The 20,987-nt window shown below is 42.9% G+C and overlaps 1 protein-coding gene across 3 annotated transcripts in view; it reads left to right on the forward strand.

Moving 5' to 3' along the window:
• The first annotated feature begins 280 nt into the window (after positions 1-280).
• MBD3 (methyl-CpG binding domain protein 3) overlaps positions 281-20,987 on the forward strand; it is a 46,244-nt gene continuing 25,537 nt past the window's right edge. The window contains exons 1-2 of one of the 3 annotated variants that reach the window (XM_082270945.1): positions 281-461; positions 16,488-16,697. In XM_082270945.1, coding sequence (XP_082127071.1) covers positions 352-461; positions 16,488-16,697 — 320 coding nt within the window. In that variant the 5' untranslated portion in view covers positions 281-351. The remainder of the gene's footprint in view (positions 462-16,487; positions 16,698-20,987) is intronic. The other 2 variants (XM_082270946.1, XM_082270947.1) reach the window with 2 other exon arrangements.

A 20,987-nucleotide genomic window follows, 5' to 3' on the forward strand; every position in this document is an offset into this window, starting at 1 on the left:
GGCCTAACTTCACTCACCAGCCTACATTTCTTTCAAAAACACACAGAAAATCATATACTACTCTAGGATTTCGTCCCTTAAGCCTCCAGCATCTAGGTATAACCACAGTTCAGAACAAAAGCGCTCCCGAAAGGTCAACATGGCCGCGGGTATCGCGATAATTGCGTCGCTGCCGCTACGGCTACAATGTCGCGGCGCCGACAACAATAGTACACCTCACGGCTTTCTCCTTCCGCCATGTTTTCCAATGAGTGCGTCCCAGCACGTGGAGCCGGCAGCCAATCAGCACCGTCCAATCTCGGCGGAGTGATACGGCCGCCTGAGGTCCAGAAAGTGACCGGCGGGAGCGGAATGGAGAGGAAACGTTGGGAATGTTCGGCGCTGCCGCAGGGCTGGAAGAAGGAAGAGGTGACCCGTAGATCAGGGCTGTCCGCGGGGAAGAGCGATGTCTATTACTATAGGTGTTTATTCTTTTACTTCCTAACTAGTGTGGGCTGCAGGACACATGTTAGGAGAGATTGACGAATCCCAGGGGGGGATGGAGGAGAAGGGCTCAGGATGGTGTGTGTGTGAATGGGCAGGCAAGGTGGAGGCAGACCAGAGGGAGGGGGGGTCTTATTGAGGACGGATTCATAAAGAGGGGGCTGAGCACATCTGAATAGTAGAAGAGCTGCACGCGGGTAGGTTGAATAGGCGCTCTATAGAAACATGCTACTAACTTCTATAGTAAGGTGGTTGAGGATAAACGGCTCAAATCACAAAGCTAAATGTCCTTATATTAGCCATGTGACTGCTAGTATCAAGTCCAACTGAAAATAACTGTCACCTGTGCTATTCCTATACTGCTATTGTGCAATAAGGAGAGTGAGGGTGAGTTATTTTCATCTGGATTCCTATGGGACCTGATAATCAGGCTCCATGTACATAGAGCATCTGTTTAAGCAAGCATTTATTATATTGCAGCTTACCTATTACCTTTCCTCAGAATCAACTGTGTGTGTATAGGATTGTGTATTGGGGGGGGGGGGGGGGGTCATTTATCCTGTTGGTTGAACTAGATGGTTTTTCAACCAGACTATGTAATTCTTAGCTGTGATGGCTGCATTAGGCCCCTTTCACACTTGTGCGACTTGGGACTGAAAAGTTGCATGACAAGTCGTACGCCATGATTTCCAATGAGCACCGTTCATATCTGTGTGTTCAAAGTAGTCCCTGCACTACTTTGATGCAACCTCAAGATTACATAGGAATTGCATCAAGTTGCGTGGCTTTCAGGTTGTACAAGTGTGAAAGGGGCTTTAGGCTTGCTTCTATTTCCCCCTTCATCTTCCAGGACAGCTACTTATGGCGCTTTTCCACTGCATGGAAACAAACGGTTTGGCTCGCTTTTGTGCTTTTCCACTGCATGGAACCGAACGGTACGGCTCTCAAAAACAGTACCTACTCGATTGTGGTTCCAACAGGTACCATACCCGGTACCATATCCCACAATCCTTTGCATGCAGTTACTACTAGCCACTGATTGGTCAGAGAATCCCACCCACCCCGTTGTTATCCCACCCACTTAACTTTAGTGGAAAAGCGAACCGTTCCAACACCGTACCATGCGGTACCAGCAGTGGAAAAGCCAGCAGAGCCGAGCCGGTACTTGCAGTGGAAAAGTGCCATTAGAGAGATGAAGCTCAAATCCCACAATTTGAAAAGCCCTCCCCTTCATCTGGCCCTCAGCCCCCGTTCACACTGGGGAGACCTGTCAGGCGACCTGGTCGCCTGACAGGTCGCCGTAGGTCACCTGCCATAGAGAAGCTGTGGACCCGTTCTAATAGGAGCGACACAAGTCGCTCCGACTTAGAAAAAGGGTCCGGAGCTTCTTTGGGGTGACCTGGAGCGACCTGCATAGACTTCAATGTTATGAAGTCTGTGCCGGCCGCTCCGAGGTCGCGGTGCGAGCAGCGCACCACGACCTATGAGGTCGCCCCGGCAATTCGGATCGCCCCAGTGTGAACGGGGCCTCAGTGTTTTTTTTCTTTGTGTTTCCAGACCTTCCAGGAGTAAACGCACCATAACATTTGATATTACTGTTACTGTGGTTGGCGGACCCTGCCCTCTCTAGGTTACGGGTATTAGACCACTTGTGGCTTGCCTACTGTAATCGCACTATTTCTAAGAAGGTTTTTCCCTTGTAGTGATGCTTGCCTTAATGTGGTAGGGCAACTCTCACTTTTCAGCTCTGAGATGGGAGAGGATCAGGTGTGGGCATCTCTGCATGTTTTCCTTTGCTCCGGGTGTACCAAGATGGCGTCTGATGATGCTTTTCTGGCAAGATGGCATGGAACCAGAAGTAGCAAAGCACACTTCTGGACACGGAGATTCTGCTCTCCCCAATAGCCCAGGGGGACGGTGGCTGATTTTCTGGCTGCAGTGAGTCCTCAGGCAGCAGAGCATGTCCTGGCTGACGAGACCCTGTACCAGCAGTGCACACGGGGGGGGGTGTTCTCTTGTAATGGAGCAGAGATTCGAACAGAGTGTGGAAAGGTGGAAAGAGCACCCCCTCAGACTGACCCAGCGACGGCCTCTTCCCCTCCAACACTGTCCAAAAGGTAAGTGTCTTCTTGAGATGGGGCCATTAAGGCCAGTGTGGAGACTAATCTTCAATCAGTAGAAGTTTTTCTTTTGAGCTTTTTTCTTTTTTCCAGACCATCAAAACGCCTAAGAAAAAATGTGGGAATTGTAGGTCTAGGCTCCCTGATAATTAGAAGAAACTATTATGTGACAAATGTTTCTTCTGTAGTGGGTTCAGAGTCAGCTGCCTCTCTAAAGGAATTAATTTCTTCAATGAAGGAGATAGTTTCCTCCTTTCAGTCCTTTAGTGATAGCCTTGCACCTCTAAGCCTGTTACAGTAGTTCAGGAGCCCCTAGCCACAGTTTTGGCTAGATCCCTGGCTGTCCTAGAATTAGAAACAGTTTAGTTCTAGGAATGCCTGATTTAGAGGAAGGAAAGAATTCCATTTCTACTTTCATTGAGGATTCTGTTTCAGAGGTTGAGGAAACTGTTAGCTTGTCTAAGTATCTTTTTTTTTTTTTTTTTTTTTTTCCAGTCGAAGACATAGATGAGTTTTTAAAAGCTATCTATAGTTCCAAACAAATTGAATTACCTCAGCTGGTTCAGTCAGTGCAGGATAAAATGTACAGGGGTCTGCAGGGTCGTAGCTTTCAGACTTTTCCAGTCCATCAGTCCGTAAAGGACATGATCCTTTCTGAATGGAAAGAACCTGAAAGAAGATTGTTCTAATCAAAAGGTCCTAAGAGACGGTTCCCCTTTCATTCTGAAGTGGAAGATGTATTTTTTAAGTGTCCTAGATTAGACGTACCTCTATCCCAGGTGTCTGATTTTTCCTTTGAGGTCTTAGGCATTCTAAAAGACCAAATGGACAGGAAAGCAGATGCACTGCTGCATAAAGCCTGGTGCTTCAGCCCTCTCCCTAGGTCCAGCCCTAGCTTCCACCTGTGTGGTTGGAAATTTGGACATATGGATTCAAACATTGGATGACTTGCTCTCCTTTGATACTCTGGTTGAGGAGATAAGAGAATCCCTCCCCCTGGGTGGATAAGTCGGTTGGCATTCCTAGCTGACGCTGCAGATGATTCTGTTATGTCTGTAGCCAGAACATCAGCACTTATTAATTCCAGTAGGCGTGCTATCTGGCAAAAATGTTGGGAGGGGGATTTAACTTCCAAAAATAAATTGTGTGGTATTCCCTTTGAGGGGAAACTCTTTGGTTCCACTTTAGAGGATGTACTCGCACGTTCTGCAGAAAAAAAAGTAAGCGGTTTCCAGCATGGAAAAGCAAACCATGGGGCAAGAAACCTTTTCCTCCTTTTGAGAAAAGATCTAAATTTAAGTCAGGTGGTTTCCAGACTAAAAAGTGGTAATTCAATACAGATAAATCAAAAGGGGGGGGGGGGGGACTCTCTTTGCTCCTTCAGCCCCTGCCAAGAGTTCCCGGTGACGCCAGAATAGGGGTGGGAGTTTGACAATGTTTGTCAACCATTGGGCAGAAATCCAGAAAAAGGCCTTTGTTCTCCAGATTTTAAGAGATGGTTACAGGTTAGAATTCAAACTCCCCCCTGGACCTGGAGAGGAAGCAAGGCATGTTAGAACTGCTCTCTATTTGGGAGGCAGAGAATATAATCTGTTGTGCCAGCGAGCTATAAATTTGGGGGGTTTTATTCCCATGTATTTTTGGTAAAAAGGCCCTTATCAACTTAAGCGTCCTCAACAGATTTCTAGTTTAAAGACGATTCTGAATGGAAAGCATCTATTCTGTCAGAAATCTGTTGCCAGAGGCGTTCATAACGCTCGATCTGCAGGAGGCTTATATTCATGTCCCAATTTGTCAGTCACCAAAAATTAAGGTTTGCAATTTTCACCAAAAAGGGGCTGCTTTAGTGGCAGTTCAAAGACCTTCCATTCGGACTTTTGGCGGCCCTGAGAATTTTGTATGAAAATCATGGCCAAGGTCATGGCTTATTTTCGTTTACGAAAGATATCAATCGTTTCTTATCTAGAAGATTTCTTGGTCTTTTGCAAAAGAAAAAGAGAAGCTAACAAAAGATCTAGAATTTAACTCACAAACCCTTCAGATTCTGGACTGAAAGATAAATCTAGACAAATCGTGTCTGGTACCCTCTCAAGTTCACTCCGTCTTAGGTTACCAAATAGACACAGTAAAGCAAAAGACACAGTAAAGCAAAAGATCTCTTCCAGAAGAAAAAATATCAAAAACCGTTCTGGTACAGAATTTCAAGTTGCTGCCCCAGATAATGCAGTTATGTATCATGACAGCAGCATTCCCAGGAGTTCCATCGGCTCAATTGCACTGCAGACCCCTTCAGTCTTTTCTTCAGATGTTGGGATCGCAGGAAGGGATCCTTGAATCGAATGATTCAGCTTTCCGATATAAATTCTCTGGGTCTTTCCTGGTGGGGAAAATCCAGAACATCTGCGAAGGGGAATGTTTTGGACACAGAAGTCACTTGTGAAAGTTACCACAGATGCCAGTCTTTGGGGTGCTCCCTCAGAAGAATGGCAAGCTCAAGGACCCTGGTTGCCAGAGGAGGCGACTCAGTCGTCTAATTTCAGAGAGCTCCTTGCAGTGGAGAGAGCATTGTTGGCTCTCGAACCAAGAATCCAGGTAGGCGAGCTGTTGGTTTTTTTCAGACCACGCCATAGTGGTAGCATACCTCAACAAACGGGGAGGCTCGAACAGTCTCCTATCCTTGCCTAAAGGGATGTTCAGAAAGGGTTATTAGTAATATTCTAGACAGCCGTAAATTGGTCACAAGAAAAATTTAAGGCAAAGTCTGGAATACATTTGTAACCTGGCAGAATAAGGCTGGAATTGATTCCTTTTCTATTCCCTGTATCCTGAATTTTTACAGAAAGGAGATGAAAAGGGTCTTTCTGTTAGTACCCTAAAAGTACAGATTTCTGCCCTGTCAGTTTTCCTAGATGTCAGGCTAGCCGAGAATATAGTGATTAAAATTTTTCTTATCTAGAGCCAGAAATACTCCTAGATTAGTTGTATAGCTTCCTCCTTTGGATCTGTCTTTAGTGCTGAATGCGCTCACCAAAGCTCCCTTTGAGCTCTTGAGTGATATTTCCTTAAAGAGGTTGTACACCGAGAAAAACATTTTTTCTCTTCTTTACATCCTAAAAGAGAAACCCATAATGAGCTAGTATGCATCGCATACTAGCTCATTATGAAATACTTACCTTAGAACGAGCCCCCGCCGTGCCGTCCGCTTACCTGTATGACGGGCGACATGTATAGTCGCCCGTCTTCCGGGATCGCGGCATCCGGCCATCTGATTGGCCGGAGCCGCGGTGACGTCACTCACGCGCGCGGGAGCCGACGGTCACGGCACGGGGCTCTGAAGGAACGGCACAATCTGCCGTTCCTTCAGAGCGCATGCGCCAGTGACGTCACTGGCTGCATTAAAGGTAAATATCTCCTAAACGGTACATGTTTAGGAGATATTTACAGTACCTATAGGTAAGCCTATATTAAGGCTTACCTATAGGTACAACTTCCTGAGGAGGGTTTACTTCCTCTTTAAAGTCAATATCTATGAAGATAGCTTTCCTGTTAGCCGTCACTTCAGGCAGAAGGATTTTAGATTTAGAGCCCCTTTTTGAGAATTTCGGACGATAGGGTGGTTATTAAACCAGACCTTCTGTATTTACCTAAGGTTTCCTCCAGGTTTCACAGGTCCCAAGAGGTAATCCTTCCTAGTTTTTGTACCTCCCCCAGAAATTTGGAGGAGGAAAGATTGTTGCCTTGACGTTAGAAGATGCCTTCTTGGTTATTTAGAAATGACTAGTCACCAGTCATTTTAATCCTCCCAGCTTCTAGTTTCGTTTGGTGGATGCAGGAGGGGGGTCTAGGGTCTCCAGGAGCTCCATTGCTCAGTGGATCAGGGAAACAATTTGTGAAGCTTGCAGTTCTTCAGGTCAGGCCCCTCCTAACAGGATTAGGGCGCATTCTACCAGATATGTGTCCACATCTTGGGCAGAAAGAGCAGGAGCATTGTGGGAAGAAATTTCCAGGGCTGCGGTTTGATCTTATTCTTTCATCAGGCATTTAGTACAAATGCTCTCCAGCTAGGACCTCTCCTTTGGAAGGAAAGTGCTACAGGCTGTCGTCCCTCCCTAAGGTATAGAATCTTGCTTATCCTTTCTAAGTAGCTGTCCTGGAAGATGAAGGGGGGGGGGAGACCCCTGTTAGACTTATTGGTAATGGTATTTCCATGAATCTTCCAGGATGGCAACCGGATTCCCACTCTATCCTTTTTGGATACCATTTCTGATGTATAGCTTGGTGGTGGTTACTGAGTGTTTTTTCTCTCATTCCCCTCTGCCTTGTGTACATTGTTGAAGGTTTAAAGTGCCAAAATACAGCGCAAAAAGGTTAATAAATATAAAGTGACTAGTAATGAGTGATCGCATCAACTAATAGTAAACAATCTTAAAGTGCCACGAGCAAATCATGTGCAAAAAATGAATAAATATGATTTCATAAATAAGTACTTTGACGTGGTGATGCAATAAATATATAAATATGGTGCCAATCCAATATATATGGAAAGTATAGTGATAGTCCAATAAATGTATCAACAAAGTGTCCAAAGAAGTCCCAAAGGTGCTTAAGTGCCAGGAGAAAGGTGCAAAATCATGCCATCAATCCAGTGCTCTGAAGTGTGCCAATCCTCCCCCTTTGGATGTTCAACTTACCGGACTAAGATGACACCTAGGCTGTATAGCTGAAAGGATCAAAAAGGCTTGTGTCCCAGTAAGGAACATGGTTTGGAAATCCTTACAGATGAGGTATCTGTAGCTTTCAGTGGCTCTCAATAGCCCGGTATGCATAAATGGAGAAAAGAAGCTCACAATAGTGTAACTCCGATATAACTTTTAATTTGTATAAACAAAGAGTAAAACTCACATTTGGTAGAATAAATTCAGGCAGACAATAAGTAGACAGGTCTGTAGTTCCTTCCTGGCCGTGTTGTGCGCTCGGGATGTCTCCTCTGTCCCGTATACGTCTTTGATAACGCCCAAAGGGGAGGGCGAAACGCGTTGACGCAATTTCCGGTTTACAGTCATCGGCTCATCACTTCCGGTACGGTGGAACGCACGCTGGGACCAAGGAGACATCCCGAGCGCACACCACGGCCAGGAAGGAACTACAGACCCGCCTTTACTTATTGTCTGCCTGAATTATTTCTACCAAATGTGAGTTTTACTCTTTGTTTATACAAATTAAAGGTTATATCGGAGTTACACTATTATGAGCTTCTTTTCTCCATTTATGCATACCGGGCTATTGAGAGCCACTGAAAGCTACAGATACCTTATCTCTAAGGATTTCCAAACCAGGTTCCTTACTGGGACACAAGCCTTTTTGACCCTTTCAGCTATACAGCCTAGGGGTCATCTTAGTCCGGTAAGTTGAACATCCAAAGGGGGAGGATCGGCACACTTCACAGCACTGGATTGATGGCATTATTTTGCACCTTTCTCCTGGCACTTTAGCACCTTTGGGACTTCTTTGGACACTTTGATACATTTATTGGGCTATCACTATACTTTCCATATATATTGGATTGGCACCATATTTATATATTTATTGCATCACCACGTCAAAGTACTTAATTATTTATGAAATCATATTTATTCATTTTTTGCACGTGGCACTTTAAGATTGTTTTCTATTAGTTGATGTGATCACTCATTACTAGTCACTTTATATTAACCTTTTTGCGCTGTATTTTGCCACTTTTTACTGAGAAATGGGGTTACCGCCTAATTTTTGAACAGCAGCATCTAGGTTTTTGCACATTGTATTTATCCATAGCGCGGTACACATTTTTACTTTCACATTGTTGAAGGTTTACTTTATCTTCAAAATAACTGAGGGTCAGAGGGAAGGCGAGGGCTTTTTTTTTTGTCTGTTTTTCCTGTAGAATCATCTCTCTTAGTTGTCCTGGAAGATTCATGAAAATACTGTTACCGGTAGGTCTAATGGGGTTTTTTTCACATGGTGATCCAGCTAGTAAGTCTGCTTCTTTTCAAAAGAAACGCTCTCTTGCAGTTACCGTGATGGGACCAACCATTTGCAGTAGTGCTTAACCTCTTGGTGGTGGCGGTGCCTCCCGATTCTTTGAGGGGTTTCAGATGCCGGGCAGTGGTGTTTATGATCATGTGACTTTCCATGATAGGAAAGCTCCCAATCGCAAGCAGCGATCCCGTTAGCCACTGGTAACTGTGCCAGGAGCGTGCAGATTGTGAGTTCTTGGCACATCTGTGTTTGGTACGCAAATACCACCCGCGAGAGGCCGCATTTTTGTGTGCCATCGGCGCCAAGAGGTTAAAATGATCGGCTTTTAGGTAAAACCTTTATGCCAAAAGGAAAAAAAACTGCTGTAACTGATTAGTGTAAATATTTAACACTCCTTCCCCCTAGACTGACAATGCTTCTGTCCAAATGTGCCCCCTGTGCTCCTTCATCCAGTGTGAGGGCACTCTAAGGCTGCTTTCGTACTAAGGAATTTTTCAAGTTCCTGAAACACTAAATAAAAAACTGTTCACATGGGGCGGTGTGCTTCCATTGCAATGAAAATAAATCCTGCTTGCAGCATTTTTGGGGCATGTTTGGGGAGTTTAAAAAAAAAAAAGGACCTAATTGAAAAAGGACGCAATTGAAAATTTGGCAAATCCACACCACAATGTATTTTTGCAGTGGATCAGTCTGAAAGCTGCCTAGTCTTCATGTACACTTGGCCGTCATTGGCCACGGAGAAATGCAAAATCGCACCCTGTTTCCCATGATCGGCAGTTGAAAAACTTCCCTATCCTGAACGCGATTCTTCCGCGTTCAGAAGAGGAAGGTTGAACCATTCACAACTGCAGCAGCTCCTAAACGATGTACATGAACGCAGGCTTTTATGGAGCCAAAAGCTCCTAAACTCAAGTATAAAGTCTAAAGCTGTATACACACTATACAACTTTTGTTGGTAGATTTCCTTTAGATTTACCTTCGACTATGTAGTACAAGGGCCTGCCTGATTATCAGCATACAGATTGAAAGTGTTTAGGTGTGACCTCCATATGGTTTTGGTAAATCTAAAGAAAATTGTATAGTGTGTGTATCCAGTTTAAGAGCTGTAGTGTACATGTACCTAATAAAGGAAGTGTTACAGGCCAGATTACCAGGTGAAAACAGGAAGAAAAGCCTAAAAAAAAAAAAACCTGAATATAGCCAAAACATTGAACTGTTGGTATTGGTAAGCTGCAATATATTTGATTTTTGATTATGGGTTTAATACCACTTTAAGCCCACCTGAATGCCAGAATTTCTGGCAGGAAAAAAGCTGCTTAATTGCTTGTTTACAGCACAATTTCTGCTTTCTTGATGTATTTTTGCATATGTGTTTACACATGTTTTTGATGTTAAAGTGCATTTTTGTGTTCCTCACACAGACATTGTGTGTTCCAGAGTGTTTTTGGTCCGTTTACATGCATTGTGCTGTATTCCCTGCAGAAAAAAATGTAGCACATTTGAGTGCACTGGTGTGAACTAGGGCCGTTGGAAAACACTGCCTGCTTTTTCGATGCAGATTAAAAACTTACTTCTCTGCATTTGGTGTGAACCAGCCCAAAAAAAGCGGTAAAAAACATGTATTGCACACACTTTTAGTTTTAGACCTGTTTAGCATGTGAGCGTCAATGCATTCTATTGGCAGAATATTAATTTATTATGGCCATTGGAATGCATTCATGCTCAAACGCTAGGCACAGCTAGCATTTAGGTGCGTTCACTCGTTTTGCCTTTTCTGCTCTTCACCTCCTCTCCTGATTGCTCCTTTGGTGTGGTGTTTTTGTTTTGTTTTCTTCAGCCTATAAACTATCCCCTTCTAATATGCCTATAAACATCTGTGTATGCATGAACACGCAGGCTAATACCCCGTTCACACTGGGGCGACGCTACTTGCCGGGGCAACCTCATTGAAGTCAATGCAGGTCGCTCCAGGTCGCCCCAAAGAAGCTCCGGACACTGTTTCTAAGTCGGATCGACTTGTGTCGCTCCTATTAGAACGGGTCCACAGCTACTCTATGGCATGCGACCAGGTCACCTGACGGGTCGCCCCAGTGTGAACGGAGTCTAACATAGAGGTGCTTTTAGAGGCTGAAAGAACTACTCAACGCCTGTAACAACGGCAGTTTTTAAGCTCTGTGTTCATGAGGCCTACCAATCGCATGACTAAAATACAGTTCCTTAGCTATGTGACTTGAGCCTTAGCTGTTTATCCTCACCCACTGTAGGTGTCTTGAAATTGGTACTGTGTACCTTTTTTATGAAGGGAGTCTCTGAAATTTGTCAGGGATGCAACGTGGTCCACAATCAATGATGAGTTTTCACACAAGTAATATCCGTATTCCATAGTGGTTCTCACAGATACCTTCCAAAAGCTGCACATGTAAAGGCATGCCAATGGCTGATTCCAGAAGGGCCTATTTAGATCAGGGCAGTGCTGTTTTCCCTGTGACATTGGTAGATGTGGAGAACTACTCATGCACAGGGGCAGAAAGAATGCTGCTGTTAGAGGTATCAGTTTTTTTTTTTTTTTTTAATGCCTGTGAATGCAGCTGCATGGTATTTAATGTGGCCATGCACATGTATGCATTTATGCACATGGTTGCATTCAGAGACACAAAATGCCCCAAAGCTGCATTTGGGAGGGGCTTATGTGCATAATCCATACACATAAACGTGTTTAAATTTTTTTCTAGTGGTTAGAATAAATATTCTAGCCAATAGAATGAGTTGACCTTCGTACAGCATACGCAAATGAGAGAGCAGCATATTTGAAGCATACCCAAGTGCATGAGGCCTAATGCAAATCTGGTAATTCAGATCAACTTAAAATGTTTTTTTTTTTTAAGTATGTCTGGTCAGAATTTAAAAGGGTACATTCTTCTTTTCCCAAAAAATGAAAAAGTGAACTAGCCTTAAATATCATGGTTACCCTGCCACACATAGCAGTTGTGATGTCCCTGTGCTGGTCCATACACCGCAATTCGTAGCCATGGAGTCAGTACCCATCATAATGCTCCTTGCGCAGCCATGTGATGCAATTCGCAGCCACAGAGTCAATAACCATCCTAATGCTCCTTGCTCAGCGCAGCCATGTGACGCAATTCGTAGCCACGGAGTCAGTACCCATCATAACGCTCTTTGCTCAGCGCAGCTATATGACTGTGCTGACCAATGGGAAGCACATCTGAGGCTGATTCTTTCAGTAAGGTGTCCCAGAAGAGAAAAAAGCCATTTTCTTTGATCAGTGGGGTCAGTTACGCTGACCAATGACTTGCCATTGTGAGCATTTTCAATGACTTCTTGCCATTGCAAGCTTAATGGATTGATGGATGGATATTCACTCCAAGGTGGTGTATTGCAGTTTAAGGGCTGCTACATTGGCAGCATGGGGCATCGCAAATGCTATGTGCAGTGGGGTCCAGAGGGGTGAACAGGATATTTGGATGTTCACCTTTTTTCATTTTTAGTGAAAACTTTAACTTGTCATTTTATAGTGGAATTTTAGACCTATCCTGGCTAATCTTAAAAATGTTCCCACTCCTAAGGCTCGGTTCACATATATGCGATGCGGGAAGGCTGCGAATTCGCAGCCTGTTCCCGCATCGCACACGCACCCCCGGCAGTTCACACTGCCATATGCGATACGCTGGGGGGTGTCAATGTAATCTTAACGACACCCCCAGTTTGATCGCATATCGCAGTGCGATCGTGCAGTTCGCACAGGATCGGATCGCACAAGTGTGAACCGCTGTGCGATCCGATCCTGATGCGGCAGCAAAAATGCCTCCTGTGCGTGTTTGCTGCGGGTGCGATGCGAATTTAGCCATACAAACTGTATGGCTAAACTCGCACCGCACAGCTGATCGCATGTAATGTCGGAGCAGTGCGCTCCGACATTACATGCGAACCCCGCACACGCAGAAGTGTGAACCGGGGCTCATACCTATACTACCTGTGGCAGAAAGATGCATGTTTGCCTATTCTCAGGCTGCTCCAGTTCAATAATGTTTTTACTAAAGGGTGAAAGAGTGCTCCAACAAAGGCTGGAATGCCTGAGCGGTGGCGTCACCCATAGGCTTACTATGGGTCATCCATTGGTGCCCTCTCTTCTTCCCTAAAGCTGCTGCTGATAGGGGAGAGCTGATTATGTGACCAGAGAGGCCCAAGAATAGGTAGAATATAAAGATCGATCTTTCACAGGTAAAGGTTCTTTTGTGTGTGTGTTTTTTTTTTTTTTTAACAAACCTTTACATGTGCTGTGGAATGGTATTGTACAGAGTGGCCCCAAACCTCCTCTTCTGGGGTCCCCTGCTGGCACTGTGTGCCACTTTAGGAATCCACTACTATTAGTGGCACACATGGGCTCAATCCTAAGCCAGGTATTGTGCCTATTGACACTGGATTTGGCAGGAGCCAATGGCTTTTGCTGCCCTCGGAGTCCTGTGAGGAGGAAGAGAGCAGCTCCGCTGCTCTTGGGCACAGTCCTTAATAGGGCTCGGGTAAGTATTTAGGGGGAACTGATCAGAAGCTTTTTTTTTTTTTTTTCTTCCCCCTTAATGCAGAGATAATGCATTTAGTCGCTTAAAGATTGGTTAGTATAAGGCCAGAACTCCACAAATGAATTTCCACGTTATTTTTAACTCTTTTTATCCAATTATTATAAATGATCTTGAAGCTTGTATACTTTGTGAAGATCTCGTTTATTTCTTGATTTCTGTGACACACATTCACTATGCCCTGTAAGTAGGCATTATGGTGTCACACATTTCACAGAGCCTGCCTTCTGAACTGCAGAGGTGATGAGAGGAGGAGTTTCAGGAGGTGGAGTCAGTACAGGAACCACTGCTTGCAGGCAGCAAGGTACCATGGGATATGTAGTATTTAGAAATTGAAAGTAAACAGTAGAAGAAAAGCTGCAAAGCATGCAGGGAATCTAGGAAGTTGCAGAAAGAGATGGCCAGCAGATAGGCAGAACTCATAACGTGAAAAGAGATTTTTCAAGTAAGCTTATATTGAATTGTCAAATCAAACTATTTGTATTGTTTATACAATTCTGATGTTGTGAAATGACCGTGCATGCTGTGGCCATAGATCTCCTTTCACGTGATTGACTTTTGCAAACTGAGGTCTTTTTGGTTGCTGTACAAGGCAAGTTGTTTTTTGATGTGCCAACTTCTGCAGCACTGTACAGATTAAATGCATGTTTGGGTTTTGCCATTAAGATTGTACAGATATTCTTTCCATTAAGTCTAAAGCTGAGCATGCACTATGCAATCTCTGTACTGTCTCCTTTTAGATTTACCAAAGCAGTGTACTGTGTGGGCAAACTTAAACAATTTAATTTATATCAGCCCAGGCAGGTCCTATGCACTACATAGTTAATTGTAGATCTAAAGGAGATTGTACAAGTGTGTATAGTGTATGATCGCCTATTTTTTGCTTACGCCAAATACGCTGTACTCGTGTTTTACAATAGCAATACTATATACAACTGTACAGTAAGGCACAGGCTGTACACTGCACCTGGGCAGGCCAAATTAGGGAAATATGCCTGGAATTATGCTGAACAAGCTCAGCTGGCCCATGTGCAAGAGCACATTTTGAGTGTTAAAAAAAAAATCTACTAGGGCATCGTACAAGATCCTTTTTACATAGGGGCTAATTTTTATTTTTTTTCCCAACTTTCAGCCTCCGCACATTATAAATGTGAACTATTTACAAAATCCTGCTGCTCAAAGCTTTTCTTAGGCTGGCCATACACAAAATTTTCTCTTGCCAGCCCCAGGGGCTGAACGAGTGAAAAGACTCAATTCCCTTGTCTATACGAAGTCTATACGAGTGAATGGATCTGCAGTGCTGGGTATTGTATTCTGATCTATCCATCAGAAAACCCAAACATTGCTTGCATAATTTTCTGCCTCTACTCTATTGAGAAAAGTCAAATGAAAATTAACTTTGGTTGAGCCAGGTGGTGCAGATTAGGCCATAGAAAATATTTTGGCTGATTCATCAGGAATCTGCTCTGTATATGGAAAGCTGTTGTCCCTGTCACCTGCAGGGTCTTTGGGATTGGTGTAGTGGAGGTTGAAATAGATGCCTGTAAAAGCTGCCAGTCCTGTCAGTGAATGTAATTTTTGCTCTCTTGCAGGGGTGTACCACTGCTGGAACCTTCAGCACCTGACACCTCCATGTTTGTTGGCTACCTGCATCTCGCTGCCATGTGCTGTGCTTTCTATCTGCTGGCTCCTAGGTTCTTAGGTTGCTACTGCATCTCTGAGAAGACACACTAGTGACAATAAACTGTTGGCACCACAGTACACAGCAGAGAGATGCAAAAAGCCATCACACCAGAAATGTTGAACAGTCGAAGTTCCTAGTGACTAGTATAGCTTTGCAAAACGGGAAAGATTCCATTCACTGTTTAGACTAGAAAGTATTGTACTTTTAGTTGCTTTTGTTTTGATACACTATACTGAACGCCAGTAAAATTGCATTAAAACCCAACTCCTGGCAAATAAAAAAATGAACCCTTGTTAATGTTCATTAAGTCTATGGGGAAGATTTACTTACCTGATCCTCTGCTCCTCCCTGCAGCTAGACCGGTTCCCACAGCATCTACACCTCCATGCTATACCCGTCTAGGGTCCTGACATTATCAAGATCAGAGTAGGGCCCCTAGCCCTGCACCGGATGTGAGGATGCTGAGGGACAGTCTGCCACAGGATCGTAGGGAAACTCAACCTGCCAGGAGAGCAGGGGATTAGGCAAGTAAAATGGTTTCTTCTCTCTCCTAGACAAAACAAGCCACTAACCCCTACAGTGTGAGCGCAGCCCTGCTCCAAGTAATAGAATTCATTTTTTATTTTTATTTTGTTCAGCTTTACAGTGTATTTATAGGCAGAACTTTTTTGGGCTTAATTTTTGAGTAGAGAATTTAAAACCTCCTCATACAAATTCCTCCTAGCCTCTTGTTTTGGGAACAACTTTAAAATTTCACTCCTATTTTGGTTTCATTGGTCACCAGTACAAATACAGTGGTGTATATCTGCAATGGGATCTTGGCTATAAATACCTAATAGAAGATAAAAAAACCTTATCAATATACAAGAAAAAAAAATGCCTAGCCATACACTGGCACAACAGTTTTGAAATGTAAAACTTGCTAGAAGTTGCCAGGTTGTTTACTTTTTTACAGAGCAAGCATCAGCATTTATATACCTACTGAGATGCGGCAGGGGAAAGTACAATACAAGTCATGCACATAAAGGCAAAAGTGCTTGAATGGGTACATCAAGATTTCGCCATACATATTTGGTATCGCCGCACACATTGTAATGAGGAATAATTCTAGAACTGTTATTTATGATGGGCTGTAAAGCGTTTGAGTTTTTATGGATAATTCTGGGTGTCAGTTTGTTACCATTTTGACAAACTCATACCCACACTAATTAACTTCTCAATTTGCAAAAAATTTGGAAAATTGATTTTGATTTGTGTGCACTCAGATTGATTTGAATGTCTTTTTTTTCTGAAAATCTGGATTGTAAACTGTTGCACTAATGTCATGCGGCATAAAAAAAATGCAATTGTCTTCTTTCAGAAAATGTTTTTAGGTATTTTCATGTTAAAAAAAAAAAATCACATTTTAGCATGTGTGCTAAAATCTAAAACAAAGGGATCTGGCAGAAAAAGGTTGAGGGTTTATGTGAACAATATTGTATTCTGATAAATGTATGTTTTTATTACATGAAGTGATCATATTTGGTAAGTAAAATCCTTCTTTTTTATTTTACTTGCCTTTATGTTTTCCACCACATTTACATACAGATCAAGCTGTCCAGTGACAGGAGTGCTTGAGCAGTTGCAGAAAGGTACCCCCTCCCCAAAAGTCGTCTTTACAGGACAGCATTTGAGAGAGCAAGACAACACCCACCAGAGACAGGAGACACAAACCACCGCAGGTTTAAAAGGAGGCTCCTCCATGAAGCCAGTTATTGTGTTTTCTCCTCCAGACAGAAACATTCCTCTGAAGCTCGGGTGAGTGAGGCCAGGCACTCAGGGGTTGCTGTCCTGCCCATGTTTGGTTTTTGCTTACTGGACTTGGGGCCTTGGTGTTTCCCCTTGCAGGTACTTCAGGTTTGATTCCTTTGCCCCCTGGGCCACAGTTCTTGCTATCTAAGCTGACTCCTGGGGCTCCATGCTCAGGGAGAGCCAGAACTGCTTTGAGTTTCAGGACCAAAGGTGTGTGTTTCCTGTGGCCGTTGGTAATGATTGGAGGTGCCATGTGCCACAGGTACTAGTGGCACCTCAGGTAAGCAGAGACAAAATAGTCTTTCTTCAAGCAGAACCGCAGCCAAAAATAACAAGATAAAAATGAGCAGCTTTTTTAAAAAATATTACCAGCTTTTGCTGCAGTATTCTTTCAATCCAGAGATTTCCCCTGCAGTAATTTACTGCTGCTAATGGTGCTCAGTCTGATAGTTGTCAACCAACTTCATCTGAGCACTGGTTGTTCTGGCCTTGCCACAACCTGTGACTGGATAGTGAAAACAGTAGCACAGTGGTGAGCTTTGTCACTGTATCCTCTCCTCCCATCACCATGCTCCTTGTTTGGAAATTAACTGATTGGCTCTTTGTGCTGCTACTTCCTCTCTCACTCCAGCCCAATCTATATGAGGGCTCTTCAAAAAGTTTCCGCACTTTTTTTTTTTCTTTAAAAAAAAACACTTAAATATATTTAGGGTTCTTGCACATGGGAACCTGAGCCCCTGCATTGTAAATGCGTACAGCCACCTGTAGACATGAATAGCTGTGCATGGTGCTACTTAGCAAACAAAACATGCAAGCATATAGAAAATTGAATATGCCTATACAATATACTTGTTTTATGCATTGCATAGGCCCTGGAGCCCATGTTTAAAAGTCCTTAATGATTACAGAGCTGCATTCATTTGTGTCTTTTTATCTTTGACTAGAGTTCAGCTTTGACCTTCTTTTTTTTTTTTTTTTTTTTTTAAATCCTGAGTGGTCCTGGAACTAACGTGGGCAATTGGGCTTGTGTAACTGTTACTCCTTTTTATTGGTGCGATTGACTTTGCTGTTGTGGCACCCGGATGTATTTTTCCTTTTTAGTAGGTTAGCAGTTGCCTCAAGCTTTTTGTGTGGTTTTTTTTTTTTTTTTTTCGTTGCAGACTAAAGCTTCAGAAGAACCAAGTCCTCCAATTCCTAATGGGAAATGTCTCTTGTAATTTCCACAATTTCAGAAATGTCTTAATCTTTTGTAAGAAGAGTCTGCCACAACCTGCAAAAATGTTTTGTGTGAAAAGTTATTTTCAACTTTTTAATCACTTAGATGTTTTGCTTTCTGATCCTAAACCCCTCAGCCAACCACATAATCTCCAACATATAACTACACTGTGTGGGTGTAACATTTTGATTTCTACCAGCTACAGTATCAGTTCCTTATCTATTAAACCTTGTTAGTCCTCTAGTGCTGTATGGCTCAACTCTTCTCCAATTCAGTCTTTTGCATCCAAACACCAACACTTTCTGGAATTCATCATTTTGTGACACACAGGATTTGTAGATTATCGATTGTATGCATGAATGTTCAGATCTGACTTTTTATAAGTCTATACTCGCGTGCGTTACTAATGCAGCAGGTGTTTGCTGTCTACTTCCAAACTTCAAGACACCTTTGTGATTTTTCCCTCGGTCCTTGTGCTTCACTAGTCCCTTCACATAATGTGCCCTTCTCTCCTACCTTTTTGTGGCCACGGTTTGAGAAGATTGAGGAAGATGACAATACCTTTGAGCCTAGTAATACCCATTTCAATTCTCCGCTAGAAGAAAGGCGTGATATGATGTCCTATATATAGATTAATAAGCATGTTGACCTTTTTATAATCAATCTATAGACACATGATGTCAAAGAAGGTAAGGTGACAAATATCTTTACACAATCTGATGCATCAGGACCTGAAGGGGAAATTTTTTTTTTTTTTTTTTTTTCTCCAGTCCACAAAATTCTTGGTCAGTTTTGAACTAAAGGAGAAGCCACCTTCTATGCAACAAAAAACCTAGATTAAATATAACGTTTTAAGTCTCTTAAGTGCACGAACTTTGTCATTTGAGGATCTTGCAGGATATTGCAGGATATGCAATAAGAAACCTAGATTAAATATAACATTTTAAGTCTCTTAAGTGCACAAACTTTGTCATTTAAGGATAGAAGACCTTTAAAGACTCAGTGGGGTAATGGATGTGCTGCTAAAGCGTACTTGGGGAATCTGTGCTGACTAACCTAAAGCCAGCATTCTCTCGGATCTGTTTGACTAGAAACCTAGATTATTGGTTGGCATTCATTCTGGACTATCTGCAAAATAGCACACCAAAAAGGTTCTAGATTTTCGCTGTGTAGAGAACTGCTCAGTTGATTTCGTAAGGATATCTTCCAGATCCTCAGTGGAAGTAATGATTTACAACCGAGTGTGGCATAAAAGCTACCTTTTTGTGAAGTGCCTTTTCGGGGGATACCCTCTTTGGTCAGATACAGAAGCAGTTTTGGATAATTTGGCAGATCGAAAAGCCCTTTCCTATTAAGAGAGGGTACAAAGATTTTTTTTTTTTTTTTTTTGGGGTGCAAACCCAGGCACAAAATATGGATTTGCGACAGAAAAAAACATGGATTGGTCAGAAAGGGAAGCGAAGACTGGTGTGGTGTCCAGGAACACACCTAATTTTTTCCAATTTTTTTTTTACCTTACTTTTTTGTAATTCAGCTAATAACTATGAGTGCTACCTCTTTCATGTAAGAAGATGTGTGCTTCCGTATTTTGAACACAAAAGTAATTTGGCTTATGATTAAGGAACACAGAACCAGACAGTTGGGTTGTACTACTGTCTAAAGAAGGAATTGGACACTGGCAAAGGCAAAAAAAAAAAAAAAAAATGGTTGCTAGACAGGTATAACTTAATGCTTCCGTTTTTTCAGTGTCCCAGAAGGATGTACTTTTTTATTTTTGGAGAATAAGTTGTTTTTACTAGAAATTTAAGGAAAATTGTAACTTTTATTCTTCCGTCAAAGACTTCATCATTCCACTGCTGCACACATCTATCAAGATCCGCTAATCCTTGGCGTGGCTTTAAAGGCTGTATTCGGGCTGGAGATGGCGCAGCTTACCTATAATGTGACCTTTGGGCACATGGGCTCTGCCTGTGGCACTCCCCAGATATCTAGTAAATTGGTTTGTTAGCCGCAAAGTGCTTTACAGTCCAGCACTATGGCACATGCTGTTGTGACCCAGTCCCTGATGTCTCCCTTAGTATGCTCAAGGGTGGGGCCAAAAAAGGCACTGAATGTGACACTAAAAACTGGGCTCTGTATACAACACTCTACACTCTGACAAGTCTCTAGGAGTATGGCAAAATGAAATTTTCTCCTACTGTTGGTTTTCCCTGTTCAGACAAAAGGGTAACCTGCTGGAGAGAAGTTCTGCATTAGTAACTATTGCTGGCATGGCATTCACATTCTACCTTATCTCTTCCTGCCTTGGTCTTCCACTATTGCACTGCTTGCATGGGTCATGCAGTTTGCAATTTTATCTTGGTTCATCCTTGCTGCTGCCTATGGTAACCTAGTTACCTCCAGTCATATAATTTTTAATTTTTCAGTGAAATGTGTGAGATCCTAAACACAAAGGATGTGGTCCTGTCCAGATCTGACAGCTTTGGGGCAACATACTGTGCCCCTTCTGAAGGATCTTTAGAGAACTTGACATTTTGACAACCTAGCCTTTGCTAGATTTTATGAACAAAATTGCTGCCTTGATAGTTGATGGCACAGGGGCCAGATGTGTATTTCCACACCTAATATGACATTCCTGCTACTGTGGCAACATCGGAGTACTCGGCTGTGAATGCTCTCTTTAATGAGCAGTCTCTCAAACTCATCTTTATTGATTTTTTTTTTCTTATCAGTCTGTCGGTAGAGGTCCTAGACTTGGATACCATATTAGTTCTTCTTAATGCAATGTCTATGGCAAACTTTTGCAGTGCATTTCCTTATTTAAATTATCAAATGTCTGGAGGTTCTTACCAAATCTTTGTTCTTCTTAACAGACCCTTCATCGCATCGCAACCTGCTATAGCTGTCATTAATTTGTCAGACTTTAGGGGAATGGACTAAATGTGTGTCCAAGGAATCTGCAACAGTCCTTACTGACCATTCAGGAGCGGCAACTTTCTAAAAAATGTCACTTGCAAAACTATTTTATCCCCGCAAGAAAAAAACCCTTTCTTTCAACTTAACCAGCACGTTGTGCTTCT

The sequence above is a fragment of the Pelophylax lessonae genome (assembly GCF_965119305.1).
Source record: "Pelophylax lessonae genome assembly, chromosome: 1".
In the NCBI taxonomy this organism is placed as follows: domain Eukaryota; kingdom Metazoa; phylum Chordata; class Amphibia; order Anura; family Ranidae; genus Pelophylax; species Pelophylax lessonae.